Below are 20,822 nucleotides of genomic sequence, written 5' to 3'. Positions count from 1 at the left end.
AAATGTGTTCCCTGGTCTCAGGTCACCCCGTTTAATTAGAGGGACTAAAGAATCATTAACCACTTAAAAGAAATAGTTCAGAGCTACAGTAGAAGAGTTACATGCATCATTTGGTTAGTTGTCAAGTGAATTTTATAGTATGCGATTGCTTTGGGGCACTTTTTCAAATCATGGGCCCCACCCTGAGATTTTGGGGTAGAGCCTGGGCAGCAGGGTAATCTAAAAAATTACGCCAGATGATTCCAGTGTGCAGGCGGATATCAAGAATCGCTTCGGATTTCTTAGGAGAATTAATAAAGTAATATTTATATTTGTTAAGAGATTATTATTAACATTTGTTAATTACTCATTATATATTATAGCAAGACTATTAATAGCCTGATAGTGGGCTTGGATATATTTAAAAGGACTTAGTTTACTTGAAATAATGACTTTTATTATATTGAAAACTAAATATTTAATACCTGAGAATTAATCTTTTTTTGTGCCCTTTCCCTGCCAGCCTTTTTTCTACCTGCCCCTGTGGATCAGACCTCGCAGGCTCTTAGGAGCAATGTGATCAGGACGTGCCTGATAATGAGCAGTTCAGTGCCTGAGTTTTCATCATAAGAAATGGGTTTACTTCGATTAATTTGGAGCACAGTTACATTAGGATATCTATAAATTAGGAAACAGTCATGATTGTTCATAAGGGGAGCCAACTGGCAGCACTTACTTGAGGGAAAAACCCACGATAGATGCCCCACAGTGGTTCGCTTTGAAGGCACCAGGCGTCCTGTCTGTAGTGTTGGGAAGGAGACGGCAAAGCCTTAGCTAGTGCTGCGCGGGGAGCAGGAAATCAGGCGCCCAGGGTGTCTGCTGCTTTACTTCAGGTTTGTGTCTTCCGTGCAACAAGGCAAGCCTTTTGTTACTGAAATTCCTGAAGGAAAATGGTACTTCATTGTTTGCAGTTCTCAGTTGTTCTCTTATCAGTCTCTTTTCCATTTGAAAAATTTCTATGGCAGAAGTTCTCTTAGATGTTTAATACTCTGTCATAGCAGAACAGACCCCAGAAGCATTTGGTTTCAGGAAAATAGATAGAATTCTTAGGTCAAATTTGCCAGCTGTTAGTGAAATTGAAAGATAACTGTCCTCACAAGGTCAGATTTTCAGTTAGCAAAGTATGAAATATGAATGCCCTTCTTTTATTTGTTTCATCCATTCTACATTTTGAAGTTTACAGCACACTCAGAAGTGGTTACATGAGACCTAGACTTTGTAGAGAAGCTGCGTCCTATCATCAGTGGTCTTTGTATCAGTGCAGAAAGGTTAAAGCCTTGCTGTTCACACTGAGACCTTGACCTCTTAAATTGTCTCTGCTGTCAGAATTGTACTGAAATTAAACCCGCCAGCTGTGCATTCCATTTTGGAGAGAATAGCAGCTGAGGAAGAGGAGAGTGATGGCCGCTATCAGGAGGAGGAGGAGGGAGGTGCTCATTCCCTGAAGGATGTTTGTGATCTGCGAAGACCAGCCCCATCTCCCTTCTCGTCGCGGAGAGTCATGTTTGAAAATGAGCAGGTAAAATGCGAGTGAGCAACGAAGGGGTTGTCCTTTACCGTACAGCAGTCCTTTTCATTCTTTGTTTTTGAAGAAGCATTTGGTATACTGTGCTAGGCTCTTAACTCTAAGGCTGAACAGTAATTTTTTTTTTCTTCCCTGGTTAAAAGTTACATGCTTGTTTATCTGTTTAGGCAAGAAAATGCTACTATTACTTTAAACATGAAATGGTTATTTGATGCTTTTTTTGCACTGAACTCTTATATTTTAGATGGTGATGCCAGGAGACCCTGTGGAAATGACAGAGTTTCAGGATAAAGCAATCAGCAATTCTCACTACGTGCTGGAACTTACATTACCCAACGTTCATATAACACTACCTAATAAACGCTTTTATGAGAAGCTTTATAATAGGTGAGTTTCAACACATTTTTTTTTTTTTAAGATTTTATTTATTTATTTGACACAGAGAGAGATTACAGGTAGGCAGGCAGAGAGGGGGGGAAGCAGGCTCCCTGCTGAGCAGAGAGCCTGACATGGGGCTGGATCCCAGGACCCTGAGATCATGACCTGAGCCGAAGGCAGAGGCTTACCCCGGTGAGCCACCCAGGCGCCCCAGTTTCAGTACATTTAGTTGAGTCTTTGGGATTGGACTTTTCTGCCTAACCGCCTCCCTATTTCCCCACGTTCCCCTTTTCTTTCCTTGCTTAAATGTTATCTATCATCTCTGGGTACTTCGTGTGGTGTTGATTACAAAACGGGTAACTGTTGCTGTGGGCTGTTGTAATAGCAGAGTTTCCTAACCAGTGTGTCTAGTAACTAGGTTACTTCTACGTGATGTTTATTCCTTCCACCTTTGTTGGCTATTTGCTGTCCGCCAGCTTACCATAGAGTTCTGGGCAAATGTCTTCCATGTGTGCAGTGACATGAAAAGAGTTTGGAGACCCCTGTATGGAGGGCCAGCAGGTGCCGGGGTAAAATCAGAATCCTACAGTCTGTTACAAGGAACATCCTTTTTTCAGAGTTTCAAAAAACATCTTCCTAGAATTATAAAACTCAGGCTTGTCAACTTGTATAACACAATTTAAATTGATTGCAAATATCCTTAAATATACATACAAAGCAAATATGTTGAAATAAATAGCATTCTAGAGTTAAAAGAGCCTAGACTCTGAATTCCTTCACAGCGGACCCGACCTGAGCTTAGTTTCCTCATGTGTAAAATGTAGATGATACTTGAACCTGTCTCAGAGGGTTGTTCGGAGCATTAGATGATACGGCACTGGAGAAGTTTGGAGAACAGCGCCTGGCAAACAGTGAGCACTCAGTAGTCCTCTGTTACAGTCCTCCTTCCCATCCACTGGAGGAATCACTTCTATAGCACACCTGAAAGATGGTCATGTGCTCTTCTAGAAGAAAGATGTTCTTAGTGTCAGTCATCACTAGCTTCTCCTAGGTGAGACGGGCTTCTCGCTTCTGTCAGTCTTGAGAAGCTGTACTGTTGTTTCTGCTGTATGCTTTCTTGATATCAGATATCCTGGCCCTTTATTCCTTAACTGTTCATAGTAAGCTCTGGATCTCCTTATTGCTTATTAGTGACCAGGATTATTGGTCTTAGAATCAGAAAATTAAGTTCCCGAAAGATCTGCTTTTAGTCGTCTTGATGATGAGTTTCACAGGATTGTCCATATGAGATGTAGGAAGAAAATGCTAGTTCTTCTCTTTAACCTTAAAAAAAATCTTTTTTTTTAACAATTTATCTTAGAGAGCATGTGCAAAAGTGCAAGAGGGAGAAAGAATCTCAGGCAGACACCGTGCTGAGTGCGGAGCCCGACATGGCAGGCCTTGATCTTATGACCCTGAGATCACAATCTGAGCCAAAACCAAGAGTTGACGGCTTAACTATGCCACCCAGGCACCCCTACAGTCTTTAAAGTTTATATTTTTATATTTGTTTTATGTTATACATAATGTGTGTAAGTAGAAGCCTATGATTTATAAATTTGTATCAGAGGCTTTTACTGTTTTTATTTTTGTTTTTAGCTGTTACACTTGATCTAACGTTTAGAAACTACTGACCCCTAGACCGTTCTTCTCTTATAGTTAGGAATATCTACCAAGAGTTGACAAACGGTGCAAGGCTAAGACTGAGCAAAATGAAACTAGTTCAGGACCTAATCTAGCGGTCAGAAGAGCTTAATTGGTTTCTTTCTCTTTTTGCATTTGCTTGAGCAGGTTGGTTAGATTTGGGAAATCAGAACAGAAACATGCACCTTAAACATTCAGTTTACAAATATGTTCATTTATAATTTCTGTTTAAGATACAAGACAAGGCCTTTCTTTTCTTCCTTTTAATATGAGCCACAGATGGAAGTTTTACATAATACACGGTTTTGTCTACAGTTTTCAGTTACTGAATAGTTTCAAAGGAATCTGAGTGTAAAATCCTTCTGGGTTTTTAAGATTTTTTCCGCCTTAGTCTATATATTTAAGTCATCTGTTAGGTATACTTTAACTCAATAGTACGCTAACAATGATAAATATAGGTGAGATGAGCACATTTGAGGCCAAATACAGTTGGCAGTTGGTGAACATACAGAACGTAGAGCTCAGCCGACAGGAGCAGACTCTTCGGTGTGCTGGAGCCTCATCCCGAAGATCCAGTGGTTAGCATATGGGGGATGCCCGTCAGTATGGTGGCGGGAGGCGCGGTGGGGGGGGGGGCGTTGATCGCTCAAATCTGGTTAACAAGCGAGTTATCTGTTCTTCTGCAGAGTTGGTTAAATAGTGGGGTTTTTTTTTTTTTTTTTGGAGATTTTATGTATTTTTTTTTTTTTAAAGATTTCATTTATTTGACAGAGATCACAAGTAGGCAGAGAGGCAGGCAGAGAGAGAGAGAGAGAGGGAAGCAGGCTCCCCGCTGAGCAGGGAACCCGATGCGGGGCTCGATCCCAGGATCCTGGGATCATGACCTGAGCCGAAGGCAGAGGCTTTAACCCACTGAGCCACCCGGGTGCCCCGAGATTTTATGTATTTATTTGACAGAGATAGATCACAAGTAGGCAGAGAGGCAGGTAGAGAGAGCGGGGAAAGCAGGCTCCCCGCTGAGCAGAGAGCCCAACTCAGGCTCGATCCCAGGACCCTGAGATCATGACCTGAGCCGAAGGCAGAGGCTTAACCTACTGAGCCACCCCGGCGCCCTGAGTAGTGGTTGTTGAAGAGTGTTTCTGTTCTGCCTTACTCTGCTCACTTCTCTGGCTCTTAGGTACCTACAGTTACATAAATGTTGAAGTACTTCCCGTGTGCGGCATATAAATCGCATATCTAAGTTCTTCAGGGTGTGAATTCTTTGTTCCTCATTTGGCTTTGAATAGGTCTGTTTTTATTTTGAATTAATATTTTATTTTTTGAGTTAATAGTGTTTCCAAGTTTTCATATATTCTCAGAATTACAGGAAAATTGCAAGTATAGAACAAAGAGTACCACCAAACCATCTGAGAGTAAGCTGCTGACCTGATGCCCCTCCCTGAGCACTCAAGTGTGTATTTCCCAAGGACAAGGATACTCTTATACATCATTTTCTCATTTTGATGGCTGAATTACGATTAATAATCTGTATTATCTAATCTTCACACCCCAGTTGAGTTTTGCTAAATGTTTGCAAAATACTGACCTTTTATCTATGTAATTTCTAAAATTTATTTTTAATTTTTATTTCATACACTAAAAAAAGACTTTCTGAGGAGGAGATATAACCAACTCTGCCTTAACTTCATACATTTTAGGATCTTGGTTTAGTCCTCTAGTGCTGTGGTCTATGGGCTCTTTTTATTTTTATTTATTTATTTATTTAATATTTTATTTATTTATTTGACAGAGAGCTAGAGAGCACAAGTAAGCAGAGCGGCAGGGAGAGGGAGAAGCAGGCTCTCTGCTAAGCAGGGGGCCTAATGTGGGGCTCAATCCCAGGACCCTGGAATCATGACCTGAGCTAAAGGCAGCCGCTTAACTGACTGAGCCACCCAGGCGCCTCTTTTCAGATAGACAGTCTCATGAAACAGGAGGATTTTTTCTGTTAAAGTCCTTTAGAGTAGCACATAAAAGACTCTTCACTAGCTTTGTTAAATCAGATATTTTTTGTCTGTTACAGTTCAGGCTCATAGCCACAGAATCATGGTGATGTGTCCTTAAATATCCTTTTTAAAAAAAAAATCTATTTGAGAGATAAGAGTGAGAGAATCCCAGGCAGACCCCCTGCTGAGTGAGGAACCCGACCTAGGGCTCAATTCCACAACCTTGAAATTATGACCTGAGCCAAAATCAAGAGTCAGATCCTTAACTGACTGAGCCGCCCAGGGGTTCCTTTGTCCTCAAATATCTTGAGTGCTTTCTTTCTGGTATTGGAAGCATCATCCAGTGTTTTATGGGATTAATGATATGAAGACTGTGTTTAGACCAAAATGTAAATAAGGAAAACGCAAAATCATACAACGCTTACATTTAAGAACTCCAGGTTTTAGCATAAAGTCCTAGTTTCTCTAACCTATGAAGATAAGAGAATGGTTTAAGGAATAAACTTAGGGAAGGGCATTTTCTGAGAAAATTCTTCATTTTATATCTTCATTATTTACAAAGGGGTTTAGAGTAAGATTGGGTTTAGACTCTTGTTTCTTTGTCCTATGAGCAATATACCCAAGAAGCAGTGAGCCAGTGAGTACCATAGTCTGGGGTGTAGCTATCTGTGTTGTGTCTGAGGTGAGACCTATTTCTGCCCTTTATCCCTGGTGTTCTTCACCTACGGATGGTTCCAAATGGAGAGCTTTTGGGGTGGGGATTTCAGCCTACTGAGAGTCACGGTACTCAGTCCTGGTTTATACTTTCTAAGCTTAGGAATTGGCCCAGGAAGTTCCTAGACAAGTTCCTAGACAAGTGGCTTCTCACAGGAAGGGCCAGGCCTATGTCATCGCTTGGCACGTTGACTGGTATTCACACTAGGCTTTACCATGAGGCTGTGCCTTTGGCAGTCCTGCCATGCGAGTCATCCATGGTCCTCTCAGCTGCAAACCCTCAGTGCCTGCTACGTGACAGCCACTGTGCTAGGCACATTTAAAGCTGACCAAGACCTAAGGCCCTTTCTCTGAGAGGCTACAGTCTTGGAAGGGAAGCAAGAAAATACTGTTACAGCCTCCATGATTGAGTTACGTATGTGAAGGATTCACTGTGGGTCCAGATCTTAACAGCAGGCTTCAGAGAGGACATTGTGAAGTCTGAGTATTAATAGAAATGTTAGAGCAGGGCTGATAATGGGGGGCGGGGGGATAGGAGCAGGAGGGCATCTGAGTAGTGACAGCTATTTCTTTGAAAAAGTAGGATGTGCTGGTAGTCTAGCTTGAGGTGTATCACCCGTTAGCCACCAGGATTGACTTGGCTGTGCAGCAAGTAGAGGGTTTCCTGTCTTTGTTCCTATTTCGGATGCATTCTTAGTCCATGCCCACTTCCCAGGGAAGTGGTGCTTTCTGTGGGAGAGAGAGAAAGGAGTTATCCCTAGGAACAGTGAGTCATGAGGAGAGCTGAATTGGGAGCTGGGCAGGATCTGGGCTGTGGCCCTGGTCCTCCCACAAATTGTGACCTTGGGTAAGGCACTTAACCTTTAGGAGGCAGTTTCTCCTCTTCAGTGTGAAGTGAGAGTAATGATTCTTCCTCCTGCCCCATGGGATTGGCGGGGCAAGGGGAGGGGGGGTGCTGGGCGGGATGGGGGCGGGTGCGGGGGGTTTGGGGGGACGGGGCAGCTGATGAGACAGCGTGCTGTGACTGTTTATAGAGTTGCTCTCCAGTGTGAACAGCCTTTTCTCTGTTTTTTTAATGTTTTTAAATTAACTTCTTCCTGTAAAGTGCATTTAGGTGTATGTAATTTGGAACACATGGCATAGGTAAAACCAGGCAGATAGCTAATAGTACCTAATTGTACAGATTCTTTTCTTACTGCCCTCAGTAGAGCTGCATCAGTAACTTTTCCATTGAAAGGACATAATGCTTTTAAAAAAAGCAAACAAACAAAACCTACTTCTTTGTAGGATCTAATTTCTATTTCCCATTTAGAAAAATTATTGTTCATGTGACTTCTCTTTTTTTTTTTTTAACTTTTTAAATTATTTATTTATTTGTGGGGTAGGGGTGGAGAGGGAAAGAGAGATCACACATAGGCAGAGAGGCAGGCATAGACGGGGAAGCAGGCTCCCCGCCGAGCAGAGAGCCCAATGTGGGGCTCCATCCCAGGACCCTGAGATTACGACATGGGCCGAAGGTAGAGGCTTAACCCACTGAGCCACCCAGGCGCCCCGTTCATGTGACTTCTTAAAGACATGTTATTGAGTTTAATTTGAGCTGAACTATGAGTTAGTATTTTTCAACTTTTGTCTTCCATAGGATCTTTAATGACTTGCTGCTGTGGGAACCAACAGCTCCTTCACCAGTGGAGACATTTGAAAATATTTCCTATGGTATTGGTCTTTCTGTAGCCAGTCAGCTGATTAATACCTTCAACAAAGATAGTTTTAGTCCATTTAAATCCGCAGTGCACTACGGTAATATATTTTAAATTTGTTCTGACTTAAAATGCCGGGTTTATTAATAAAGCAGTAACCTTTTCAAATGATAGATTTTAAAATGTTTCTTGGATATTTTCCCCTTGTAACTCTATTTATATCTTTTAGTGATTTATAGTATTTCTCCTCTTCTATCTACATACTGTGAATATTATAAATTAAATGTTATCTTTATAGTGATAGTATGTACCTTGTTTAAAGTAGAAAAATACAGAAAGTACATTTTTATTGTCCTGTAGATTCTTGGTGAAAAACGGTTGTAAAATAGGTATTTTGGGGATGATACTCCAGTTGCTATTTTATCTCCATAGGCTATATCACTGTGACATTTATTTCTCACAGATGAGGAGAGTGGATCTGAGGAGGAGACGCTGCAGTATTTTTCTACTGTCGATCCCAACTATCGTTCTCGTAGGAAAAAAAAGCTAGATTCTCAGAACAAGAACTCACAGAGTTTTCTCTCAGTGCTTCTGAGTATTAACCATGGACTAATGGCAGTATTTACAGATGTTAGGGTAAGGATTTGCAAAGGCAAAGTATTGTTTCAGTTATATTTTACTTTAAACGTGCCGTGATTGCACCTGCCATCAGTGAGGTGGCGGGAGGTTGTTTGAGCGCCTGAGGGAGGTCCAGGTTCTGAGGTGCTCTGCCCTGACTGCGGCTTTGAACAGTGCGCTTTTTCACTGCGGATTGCAAGACAAACCTTGGCGTGGTCTTTTTTTGCAAACATGCTGGTTCTGCTGCTGAGGTGATCACTAGTAATTTACCTGTTAGAGAGAGTGGTGAAGTCAGGGATTCACTCTGCACGGGGGACCCCGCACAGCATTTCGTGCCACCACGTTGCGTGGCTTGGGATTCAGACCGCTCTGCTACCGTGTGGGAGAATCCTCTAGGCTGAATCAGGAAGGGGCAACCCAACGGGCATTCTGACTTTTCTGTGTTTAAATAATGACTGGTGGGTGTCAAACGCAAATAATGAATCATGGAACACTATATTAAAGACTAATGATGTATGCTGACTAGCAACATAATGAAAAAAATTAATGACTTCTGTGTTTTTCTGATCTTTTTATTAGCAAGATAATGGAGAGCTGTTGGAGAATAAGCATGGCGAGTTCTGGTTAGAGTTCAGCAGTGGTTCGTTGTTCTGTGTGACCAAGTATGAGGGCTGTGATGACAAGCACTACATCTGCCTTCATTCCAGCAGTCTTAGTCTCTACCACAAAGGTGGGACACATGTTGAATGTGTGTTCTGTTCACCTCTGTTCAGACCCGTTTACATTTTGTTTAATAAATTTTTTTTTTTAAAGATTTTAGTCATTCATTAAAGAGAGAGAACACAGGTGGGGGGAGGGACGGAGGGAGAAGAAGAAGCAGACTCCCCACTGAGCAGGGAGCCCCACATGGGGCCCCACTCCCAGGATTCTGGGATCGGGACCTGAGCTGAAGGGAGATACGTAACCGTCCGTACCACCCATGTGCCCTCTAGTAAAGAAAATCTGTTGAGAACAGAATTCTCATATTAGAGATTATTTTCTGTGGAGTGTTCTGATTCCACTGGCAAAGTAATACTTACCATAAATTATATGTTGACTTTTTTTTCTGGGTAACAACTTTATTGAGGTACAGTAGTTCATGTAGCATACAATTCACCCATTTAAACTATCTATTTCACTGGATTTTAGTATTTCACAGAGTTGTTGTAACCATCACACGATCAACTTTAGAACCTTCCCATTGCCCCCCAAAAGAGGCTGTGCACCCTTTAGTTGGAACCTCCCATGGCTCTTCAACACCCCACCCCCCAGCACTAAATAACTTCTAATCTACTTGGCCTCGTGGATTGTGTATTCTGGGTGTTTATGGACTTGCACATACTATATGGTGTTTTGTGACTGGCTCCTTTAATATGGCATGACGTTCTCAAGGTTCATCCAAGTGTAATTCCTTTTATTTCTTTTACTGACAAATTATATTCCATTTTATGGATGTGCTGTATCTTATTATCCACTAATGAGTTGATGGGACTTTATATTCATTACTCGCTCTCTTTAGCGGCGTTTTCTTTTGGTAACAAAAAGAATTTACCATCTTTTGAGCACATTCCCTGTTACCCTGTGAATAGAAGATAGAAATTCTTTTTTTTCTCTTCAAAGTATAGAAAATACTTTGCACCATCTTAACCTTTATCAGATTTAAAAAATTTGATTCTCCTAGCATTTCATAATTTTTTTTTTTTAAGTAGGGTACTATCAGTCATACCAACATTAGCAGAGAGGTACCGATTATTAATGTGTAGCTGGTGCTTGGTCATTTTTACCTCCAGGATTATATTCAGTGGAAGCATATGGATTTTTGTTTTGAGTTGTGAAAGTCCGTGAACTAATGTCTGGTTATCATTTTTTTTTTTAAAAGATTTTATTTATTTATTTGACAGAGAGAGATCACAAGTAGGCAGAGAGGCAGGCAGAGAGAGAGAGAGGAGGAAACAGGCTCCCCGCTGAGCAGAGAGCCCAATGCGGGACACGATCCCAGGACCCTGAGATCATGACCCGAGCCGAAGGCAGCGGCTTAACCCACTGAGCCACCCAGGTGCCCATCATTTTGTTTTATTGTCACCTTGTTGTTGATGTAGGTGTGGTAGATGGAGTGATTCTCCCTACAGAAACACGACTGCCCAGTTCAACCCGCCCACACTGGTTGGAACCTACTATTTATTCCTCTGAGGAAGATGGCCTCAGTAGAACTTCTACAGATGGCGTTGCAGGAGACACTTTGAATATGCTTTCTGTTGCAGTTAAAATACTATCTGATAAGTCAGAGTCCAATACAAAGGTTTGTGTTTTGTACTTTTATACCATTAAAGACTTGCTGTTCATTTGATTACTAGCTAAAAGTGTTTGCATGAAAGACAATATATTTATTAGAAAAACTTTTTAAGTTTGAATAAGAGGATTATGTAGGTGATCAGTGTAACTTTTTTATAGGAATTTCTCATTGCTGTGGGGCTGAAAGGAGCCACGCTGCAGCACAGGATACTTCCTTCCGGGCTCAGCTGGCATGAGCAGGTAAGAGTTGTTACGCGCATACCGGTGTGCTCTTTACTTGATGCTGACATGTAATACACACTGCAGAGGTGCAAATCCCAGATGATCAGTGTGCACTGAATTATCATGGAAGTAAATACTCCATATAACCACCTCTTAGGTTAGGAAATAGAACATTATCACCACTCCAGAATGAAATTGATTTTTTAACTTCAAGTTTTGGCCCTAAACAACTCAAAGGCAGACCTATCTTTTCAGTCATTTAAGGGAAGAGATTCTCTATCCCAGACCCTGTAGAGCACCTGGCATAGGGGAGCGACCAATGATGTGTTGATTTGTCCTCACTCCTTAAGTGTCATAACTTCACAATTACTCCCTAGGCCAATAACATGCTTCGAGGCATTTATAAGGATTTCTGTAATTAATTTACAGTGTTTGATTAATGAAATACATTTGGCTCTTTTCTATTAAGAATGAAAATTAGTGCACTATGATTATTGTTCATTTTCCTTAGAAAGAGGAACTTTTTCTTTGTGCTAGAAAATAGTAAAATATTTTTATACCTGCAGGTTTTCAGAGTGCTTTCATAAAAGTACTTAGGAAACCTGAGGAGATCTAGATCTCTGTAGCAAGGGTAGAGAGGTAGTTGGTGTGAACACTGAACTCAGTTGTAAGGAGGAGATTTAGTCTAACCTCATTTAGATAGAAATACGGGAGAGTAGATGTTGGTAAGACAGTCTGGTTTTCAGACTGAACTAGGTATAATTTAAGGGAAAAAAGCTTTTCTCAAAAGTGGGTTACATAGAAAACCAGATGGAGTGTAAGCAATCTTCAGCAAAGTTTTATTTATTTATTTTTTTAAGGAATTGTCCCAAGCAAAATAATGTGCAAGCATACTATACATACTTTAGTTTGTATAATGATTTTGTTATGAATTGTATCTTTGGCAAGATATAATTTTCTCAAGACTTTGTAGCATTGCAGTTGTCAGATGGGGCTCGCTCTTCATTTCAAACTCAGGAGTGGTTTTGCAAATACTTTTTAAAATGAATTGCTTCAAAATGATGATTTTTTTCCTTTTAGCATTGAATTCCGCCCCCCCCCCCATGGTTGCTTTTTCTGTGAGATATTTTACATTGGTATTAAGGCTATCCTATCAAACCTTTTTTCCCTTCTAAAGCAGGGCATTTTATATTTTTGTTTTTGTAGATTTTATACTTCTTGAACATTGCTGATGAACCTGTTCTGGGATATAATCCTCCAACTTCGTTTACAACTTTCCATGTGCATCTCTGGAGCTGTGCCCTTGATTATAGGTCAGTTCGCAAATGGAACAAAGTAAAGCTTTATTCAAAATATGTGCCAAGTTTTGAAAAAAATAGTAATTCAGATTGTAGAATTAAGGTTCAAAATGTTCTTTTAAGGGAATTTCTGTTGTTGCAGCAAACTGATGTTATTTGTTTCTTTTTGGTATTAGACCTCTTCACTTGCCGATCCGGTCTCTTCTCACTGTGGAAACCTTCAGCGTTTCGAGTAGTGTTGCCTTGGACAAATCCTCGTCTACTCTCAGGTGCCTGCGTAAACTTGACTGGCTCCCAAATGCAGCTCTTCCAAACGTGCTATCTGGTGTTGAGCTAACTTCTTTGACTGACGCCCCAGCCTTTTGTAAAAATCAGCATTCTTTTGCTCATAGTCATGTCCCTGTATCCAGGTTTTCAATTTTTCATTTTCAGACGATTCATCCTATCTCTTCTGCTTATCACTGTTTCTTATTTTTAGAGATGAAATGGATTCTTGAGATGGTTTACTTTTAAAAACAAATCTAAACTTCCTACACTACTTGATAGCACTTTATTTTCACAATTTAGATCTTCTGAATGTGGGTACTATTAAAAAATGCTGAAAATGTAAAATTAATTGGAGCAGATGATTCAGTCTCTCTTTTTTTTGGATCCATTTGGATTTTATTTTTGTGAGTGGTGTGAAGTATATATGTAATTTTTTAAAAATTTATTTTTTCAGTGTTCTGAGATTTCATTGTTATGCACCACCCCCAGTGCTCCATGCAATATGTGCCCTCCTTAATACCCACCACCAGGCTCACCCAACCTCCCACCCCCCATTCCCTCCAAAACCCTCAGTTTGTTTCTCAGAGTCCACAGTCTCTCATGGTTCGTTTCCCCTCCAGTTTGATTCAGTCTCATTCTTAACACCATTTAAATATTCCCAGCACTCAGAAATAATGAGTTTTAAAGAAATGTTAGATGCCACTTTTAAGAAACTACATAAGACTTTGATAACTTGTATATCAGAAGAATGATACAACAAAGTATGTCATGATCACGCATCGTGTATTCAGAGTTAATTATTTGGATGTTTTTAATATTGTTTCCTCAGAATAATCTTGGATGAAGCTGCTTTGCATTTGTCTGACAAGTGTAATACTGTTACTATAAATCTGAATAGAGGTAAGAGGTGAAAACATTTGAGATAGATAAATGTTCTTTAGTTTTCATATGTGAATATTTTAGAGCATTTGAACTCTGGAATAATGCTATTGAACTAAGGATCTTATTAAATATCAGTTGAAGTTGTACTGTCCTTAGAATATCAGTTAAGTTTATCAGATTACATGTACTGTATTTAATGGAAGATTTGTTTTGTTCCTAAGTAAAATAAAGGGAATTATAGGACTTTTAAGGATGAAACTATATTTCCATTGAATTCTAAATATTTGTACCACTAATTGCCATGAATTTTCAAGAGATGCTAGTTTTTTTTTTTTTTTTAAAGATGCTAGTTTTATTACGTTTTGGTTGGATACCCATTTTTTGAAGGCTTTACTCAGATATTTTGTTAACTTAAAAATTTTAGATTATGTTCGTGTGATGGATATGGGGCTTTTGGAATTAACCATAACTGCAGTGAAATCTGATTCCGATGGAGAACAAGTAAGTTATTAAAATAAATGGAAATTTTTACTTCTATTTTTTTTATAGGAGAGACTAAAGAATTGAATTTACTGTAAAATTATTTTGGTTGGGGCGCCTGGGTGGCTCAGTTGGTTAAATGTCTGCCTTCAGCTCAGGTCATGATCCCAGGGTTCTGGGAGAGAGTCCCACATGAGGCTCCCTGCTTTGCAGGAAGCCTGCTTCTCCCTCTGCCTCTCTCTCCATCTCTCATGAGTAAATAAATAAAATTAAAAAATATATATATATATAAAACTATTTTGGTCAAAAATAAAATATTTTCAAATTAGGATATAGTTATAAATATACATTTCCTGTGGCAAGGAAAATTCTATTTTATGTAATGTAAGCCTAGGCAAAAGAAGAACTTTCTACTCTTGTTTGAAAAAACCTGTTCATTTCTTTTATGTCTGTCCAGACTGAGCCACACTTCGAGCTACACTGTTCCAGTGACATTGTGCATATCAGAACGTGCTCGGACTCTTGTGCTGCACTCATGAATCTCATTCAGTACATTGCAAGCTACGGGGACTTACATGCGGCCAACAAGGTGGAGATGAAGCCTGGAGCCCCTCAGAGAAAGATGAAGGTATAGCCAGCAACATGATTCATTAGAACTAACTCATCCTGGACACCTTGCAGTCACGTGCGTGAAGTGTATGCGTCAGCGAGGTCTTTATGACAGTCCTGAGGTAGAAAGGAAACTGAAAAATCACCCATCTGTTCTTTCCCTTCTTCAGAGTGAGGGGTCTGGAAAGATGACTCCATAGGCCTTTTTGGAAAACCATTCTACCGTTTGGTATTCCTTGTTTTAGAACATTAATCTTCTCAGCCAACAGAATCCTATCTTCCAGACTTGAATTATTTTCATCTCCCGTCCAGGAGGAAAGAAAACCTGTAGCGCACAAGCGCTTGTTCTATGGCAGTCGTATGGAAAACTGCTTATGAGAGGATAGATACAAGTGCTAGTAGTATTACCGGAAGATTTACGTAATCTTTTGCTGGTTACATATGATTCTCTTCGGTTTTCAGTGTATTTTCTCGTTTGTGATTTCCTTGAATTTGGTGTGATAAAGGTTGAAGATTATCATCTCTGTTTCACAGATGAATAAGTTAAAACCCATAGAATTAGGCCATTTTCCCAAATTAAGTAGCAGAAATAGCAACAAAACTCAGATACTTTTATTTATGGGTCAGGGCTTTCTTATGGCCCCAAGTATCACCTCGCTGTCCTCTCTTATGTACAGATTGAACAAAGTCCGGTTGGTTTAGCGTTTTCAACTTTTTGGTGCTTTTTCATTCTTTCTCGTGGCCTGTTCTGTGAACGGGATTCTCAGTCTCGTAGATAGTGGAGCCTCTAGTAAGGGTCTGACTGGCCTTGCGTTGTCTTTTGTTCAGATGCTCCTACACTTCGTCCAAGTTCTGCTTCGGGTTTTGACCCCTTGCTCTTGCCGTCTTCTCATTGATAAGAAGGCAGTTCATGACACTCCCTCTCTGCTGTTTATTTTCTTTTTAAAGACATTCCCCAGTTTATTGAAAGTTGTTTTAAATTATCCCTTTCAAATTGGATCTTTCATTTTAGAGTCATACTCCCATTTAAAAAGCCTGGTCTGGATTTAATGAACCCACAGTTCACTAACGAAAATGTTTAAGCACCCGTGCTGGAGTTGAACCCTGTGAGTCCCCACGTGGTAGATTTCCCCCGCTGTCTATGCCCCCTCCTTACCCTTCACTGTCCGTCCGTTCCAAGACATGAGACTCCGCCCTCCAGCGGCTTTGTGTCCATGGGGTGAGAGTTGGGGAAGCCCCCAGATTGGAGCACTCTGCAGGAGGAGACTGCTTCCCCCCAGGCCTCACTACACTGTTCTTAGCTTCTCTGTCTAATATGCACTCTCTCCACCACCCTGGCTCTAGTGCTGGCTTTGAGATGATGGCACATTCATTTCTGTTTGCCAGTAGTTGTTGGGGTGATGATGAGGCCGCCCACTTAGAATGCAGCCGCTGCCCGGCAGAAGGAACAATGACTGTTCCTGCTTCTGCTGTCTTAGTAAAATGCCGTGTGTTTCTAGGACAACACCACGCTGAGTAGTTTGCTCCTTAGAGCATTTTCCATTATTTTTAACTAGGTGTTTTGGCTGTAGGTAGATTCCAGTGGCCGCTCTTCCTCACGAGGCCCAGTACTTCCTGAAGCAGACCAGCAGATGTTACGCGATTTGATGAGTGACGCCATGGAGGAGGTTGACCTGCAGCAGGCAGCCGCGTCTGCGCAAGCCCAGGCGAACGGTAGGACTGGCTGGCCCTCCTCGCCGGGAGTCCTGGGGCCTCACTTGAGGCTTATGCTATTTGTATGCTTACAAGTTCTGCAGTAAGTCACCCATTAAAGAAAAAACAAGTCTGCGTTTTGGTGGATACTCAGGCTTGAGTTGATCCAGCATCCAGGCCACACACAAACACTGGCCCAGGGTGCTGTGAGGGCCCAGATTAAATGAAAGCCCAAGCTTATCTTTTCTGTTAGCTTTGAGTTTCGTAACACAGATCGGCACTAAGCCAGACTGATGTTCTTACTTAGAATGATGAGGACATGACGTGAGAAAGCGCTTTGGCGTGTGTCACATCCTCATCTACTAGTTGGAAGGGACTGAAATTGTCTCATGAGATTTCAGTGAAAGTGAGAGGAATTGGCTTAATTTTTAAAAGAGTGGCTGGGGTTTAGGTATGTGGAGGGGAGAGAGAAGGTAGTCTTGGCAAGGTCATGTATGTTGACAGAGGCACAGAAGCATGCAGAGAAGCCTTAATTATCTTGCAGCTCAGGCTCCCTTCTTATTGGAAAGAATTGGCCAGAATATTTTTTTCTAATTGGATGAATGTAGTCATTTCTGTATGTTCTGAAATCTTAGTTTTTTTAAAAAAAATTATCTCATGGTATTATAAAAGTTTAGGGTTAAATTGTTGATTTTATTCTAATTTAGCATAAATTAGAACTCAGGAAACACAAGAACTTACAGCTTCCTATGTATTACATTGTATTAGCAGCTAACCTACTTAGGTGGGAAAGAATGTTTCACGAATATTTACTGAGCAGCTTCAATATTCAGGTGCACTGGGCACTTATAAAGGATGAGTATGTCCAAGGTGCTGCCGCAGAAAAATTTAAAATTGGGCCTGTGAGCCTGTGGAAGCTAAAACATTACTTTATTCATCTTCATGTTCCCAGTCCATATCACAGTGGTTGGAATGACTAATGGAATGGAGAAAGAATTAGTGGATCTACTATGTATTAAAAATGCATAAAAATGTATGTTCACGTTACAGATTTTGGCACGCATGCAGTCTTTTGTGAACCACGTTGACAGCTACCTAAGAGCACGTGGCCCGTTCGAGTCTCCAGTGCCCCAGAGAGTAGCCTCTTTATTGTAGGGCACCACTCCCAGGCCAAAGACCCTCTTAGCCACTGTTTCCCCCACCCGTCTCTCTCTAAGCAGAGATTTCCTATAGTTTTAGGGGAGGCACTGCCAGATGTAACCGGTTGTTCTGGAAGTTTACAGATCCCCACTCACAGGACAGAGTTGTCAGTGTGCAGTTCTGGCTTAAACAAAACTCCAGTCCACACTAACAAGCTGCTGCCCATTTCAGAGCTTCTCTAATGTGAAATAACTAAGAGGAACCTCACTATGACTTTATGAGACCATCATTTACTGTTCTCTTAGAGAACTTCAAACTTACTGTCAGTCTTTTTATTGGTAATGGGAAGGTTATTGTAAGAAATAAATGAGGTATTACAGGTGAAAACATTTCAACGTAGTATGTATCTCACACGTGGTTAAAATGTGTACTGAGCGTTACTGTTCAAAATGTACCAAAATTGAGTGTTGTATTCTTTTTTACCTAGGTGTTTTGGATGAAAAATCTCAAACTCAGGAGCCATGTTGTTCAGACCTCTTCCTGTTTCCAGATGAGAGTGGGAACGTGTCGCAGGAGCCTGGTCCTCCTTACACCTCCTTCACACACCCCTCGGTTAGTGATGCCATGGCACGTGTGCCCACGGAGAATGACGACTTTTGCATCATTTTTGCACCAAGAGCAAACGTTCAGGTAATAAATGGATGCTATAATTGAGGCCTTAAGGTAGTGTTACAAGTTGAAATGACCAAAGGGTACTTGAGAAAGAGTCTTCAGATTTTTTTTATAACTCTTGGCAGTTCACAGCGACTTTATTCTGTGATTTATTATTGAGGCTTTGCAAATGTTTGCTATACTATTTCTGTGACACATCACTCTAAAACTCAGAGAAGAATGCTCAATATTTGCAAAATTAAAAACGATTTTTTTTTTTAGATTTTATTTAAATTCAAGTTAGTTAACATATAGTGTATTATTAGTTTCAGGGCAAAATTTTCTACATAGATTATCAAACTACAGATGTTGTGCATAGTTAAGATAGCTCCTTAGGGCAAGGAAATGGCAAAAGGAGTGCTAACCAGAGTTGCTAGTCCAAGAACTGGGAAAGGTAAGACATGGTGTGTGAAGGCTGATGGGTGTTTGATAAGTGTAATTGCCATGTGAGAGTCCTGCTTGCATTTAAAAGTATGGCCTGGATGTAATGAACGCACAGCTCACTAGATCAGTTAAGTGCTGGAGTTGAACTTCATGAAATCGCCATTTAGCACATACACATTACTAAACTGCTCAGTAGTGACTTGGTGAATGTATTTGTTTTACTGCATCCTGGGAAATTAAAAAAAATAAAAGCAGTCAAACTCAGGATGATTTCATTATTAGGATCATGGTAATTTGGTCCATATGTTGAAGTATGACAAGTTTGGAATGTAGTCTTGACTTTGAATTAAACAATAAACACACACACCAGACACACACTCACATCCACACACACCTACTAAATCTGTGCCTTTTTATTATCAAATGGTAAAAGCTAGATTGAAGACTATGAAGGACTCCTTGTGGAGTGATTTACATAGAAAGTCCATTTGATGCTGAATAATGCAGAGCATCCAGTGTGATGATTAATATCACTACTTGCCCGTTTCATATATTGATACTGTTGTTAGGAAGAATTCAGAATGAAGAAATCTTGAGATCTGCAGCATAATCAGTGGTTTCTACTGAGACCAGACCATGTGTGTTCCCTGTTTATTTTAGGAGAAGGAGGAAGAGCCAGTTGTAAAAGTGATGGTCGATGATGCAATTGTAATAAGAGAGAATTACTTTAGTCAGCCCGCTAAGAAGACGGACACGAGCAAAGCCCCATTGCACTTTCCCATCCCTATCATCCGCTATGTTGTTAAAGAAGTCTCTCTTGTTTGGCATCTTTATGGAGGAAAGGATTTTGGAACAGTCCCTCCTACTTCTCCAGCTAAAAGTTACATGTAAGTTGATTTCTACATAAGTTTTTGTTGGTTTTTTTTTTTGTTTGTTTATTTTGATTTGTTTTGCTTTTTTTTTTTTTTACAGACCATTATAGTCTTTTCCTAGAAAAAGAATTTGTCATTTTTTAAAAAAGAGGTTTTTTTTAAAGATTTTATTTATTTATTTGACAGACAGAGATCACAAGTAGGCAGAGAAGCAGGCAGAGAGAGAGGAGGAAGTAGGTTCCCTGCTGAGCAGAGACACCCCCCCCCACCCCCCCCCAATGCAGGGCTCCATCCCAGGACTCTGGGATCACGACCCGAGCCGAAGGCAGAGGCTTTAACCCACTGAGCCAGCCAGGTGCCCCTAAAAAAGATTTTATTTATTTGAGAGAGAGAGTGAGCACGTGTGAGAGAGCGCACGGTTGGAGTGAGGGGCAGAATGAGAAGCAGACTCCCCCCGCTGGGCAGGGAGGCAGATGATGTGGGGCTTGATCCTGGGACTCTGGGATTGTGACCTGAGCTAAAGACAGACGCTTAACTGACTGAGCCATCCAGGCCCCCTAGGATTTGTCATTTTAAGAATAATTAATAAAGTAGTATTGAAAACTACATTATTTAAATGTTAGTCTTTTAATATTAAAACTTTTCATTTGTAAACTTAGTTGCATTGTTTGTATATTTACTAAAATATGGTGACTTAAGTGATTTCCGTTCAGCAAAATTTTGGGGGTACCTGCCATGTGTTGGAGCCTGTATTAGAGGCACATTCACTAAAATGAATAAGACCCAGGGCACTTGGGTGGCTCAGTGGGTTAAGTGTCTGTCTTCAGCTCAGGCTGTAGTCCCAGGGTCCTGGTATCAAGTCCCACATCAGGCTCCTTGCTCAGTGGGGAGCCTGCTTCTGCCTCTGCTCTGCCCCTCCTTCTCTCCACTCATGCTGTCTCTCATGCTCACTCTCTCTTGCTCTCATATAAATAAAATCTTAAAAAAAAAAAAAAAAGACCCAGACCTTGTCCTGCATTCAGAAGGGCCATTATGGAAGCAGATGAGGGCAGTGAAGTGAAATCTGTGCTTCAGGGGGCAGGGACCAGGTGTGGCCCTGAATGTCTGGCATCCAGCAGTGCCAGGCAAAGGGTTGGTGCTCCTGAAGTACTTGTTAAATGAGTGTGTTGTTCGGTGGAGCTAGAAGAGGACCAGCCCGCCTAGGTACAGTGGGAGTGAACTTTCTCGTTAGGGTGGGAGGATCAGAAAAGGTTTCAGGGAATGGTAATCGTTGGCACAACAGTGCAGAGACTTTC

The 20,822-nt window shown here is 40.8% G+C and overlaps 1 protein-coding gene across 4 annotated transcripts in view; it reads left to right on the top strand.

Moving 5' to 3' along the window:
• The window catches only part of ATG2B (autophagy related 2B), a 75,140-nt gene that overhangs the window by 34,815 nt on the left and 19,503 nt on the right, over positions 1-20,822 (top strand). For all 4 annotated transcript variants that reach the window (XM_032345197.1, XM_032345198.1, XM_032345196.1 and 1 more), the window contains 15 exons: positions 1,366-1,558; positions 1,809-1,951; positions 7,964-8,121; positions 8,485-8,657; positions 9,219-9,369; positions 10,778-10,977; positions 11,130-11,210; positions 12,399-12,505; positions 12,667-12,759; positions 13,587-13,657; positions 14,064-14,140; positions 14,577-14,747; positions 16,300-16,441; positions 18,048-18,250; positions 19,316-19,542. In XM_032345197.1, the coding sequence (XP_032201088.1) occupies positions 1,366-1,558; positions 1,809-1,951; positions 7,964-8,121; positions 8,485-8,657; positions 9,219-9,369; positions 10,778-10,977; positions 11,130-11,210; positions 12,399-12,505; positions 12,667-12,759; positions 13,587-13,657; positions 14,064-14,140; positions 14,577-14,747; positions 16,300-16,441; positions 18,048-18,250; positions 19,316-19,542 (2,190 nt within the window). The remainder of the gene's footprint in view (positions 1-1,365; positions 1,559-1,808; positions 1,952-7,963; positions 8,122-8,484; positions 8,658-9,218; positions 9,370-10,777; positions 10,978-11,129; positions 11,211-12,398; positions 12,506-12,666; positions 12,760-13,586; positions 13,658-14,063; positions 14,141-14,576; positions 14,748-16,299; positions 16,442-18,047; positions 18,251-19,315; positions 19,543-20,822) is intronic.

Source organism: Mustela erminea, chromosome 5 (genome assembly GCF_009829155.1).
Source record: "Mustela erminea isolate mMusErm1 chromosome 5, mMusErm1.Pri, whole genome shotgun sequence".
Taxonomy (NCBI): domain Eukaryota; kingdom Metazoa; phylum Chordata; class Mammalia; order Carnivora; family Mustelidae; genus Mustela; species Mustela erminea.
This window is presented reverse-complemented; position numbering and strand designations above follow the sequence as displayed.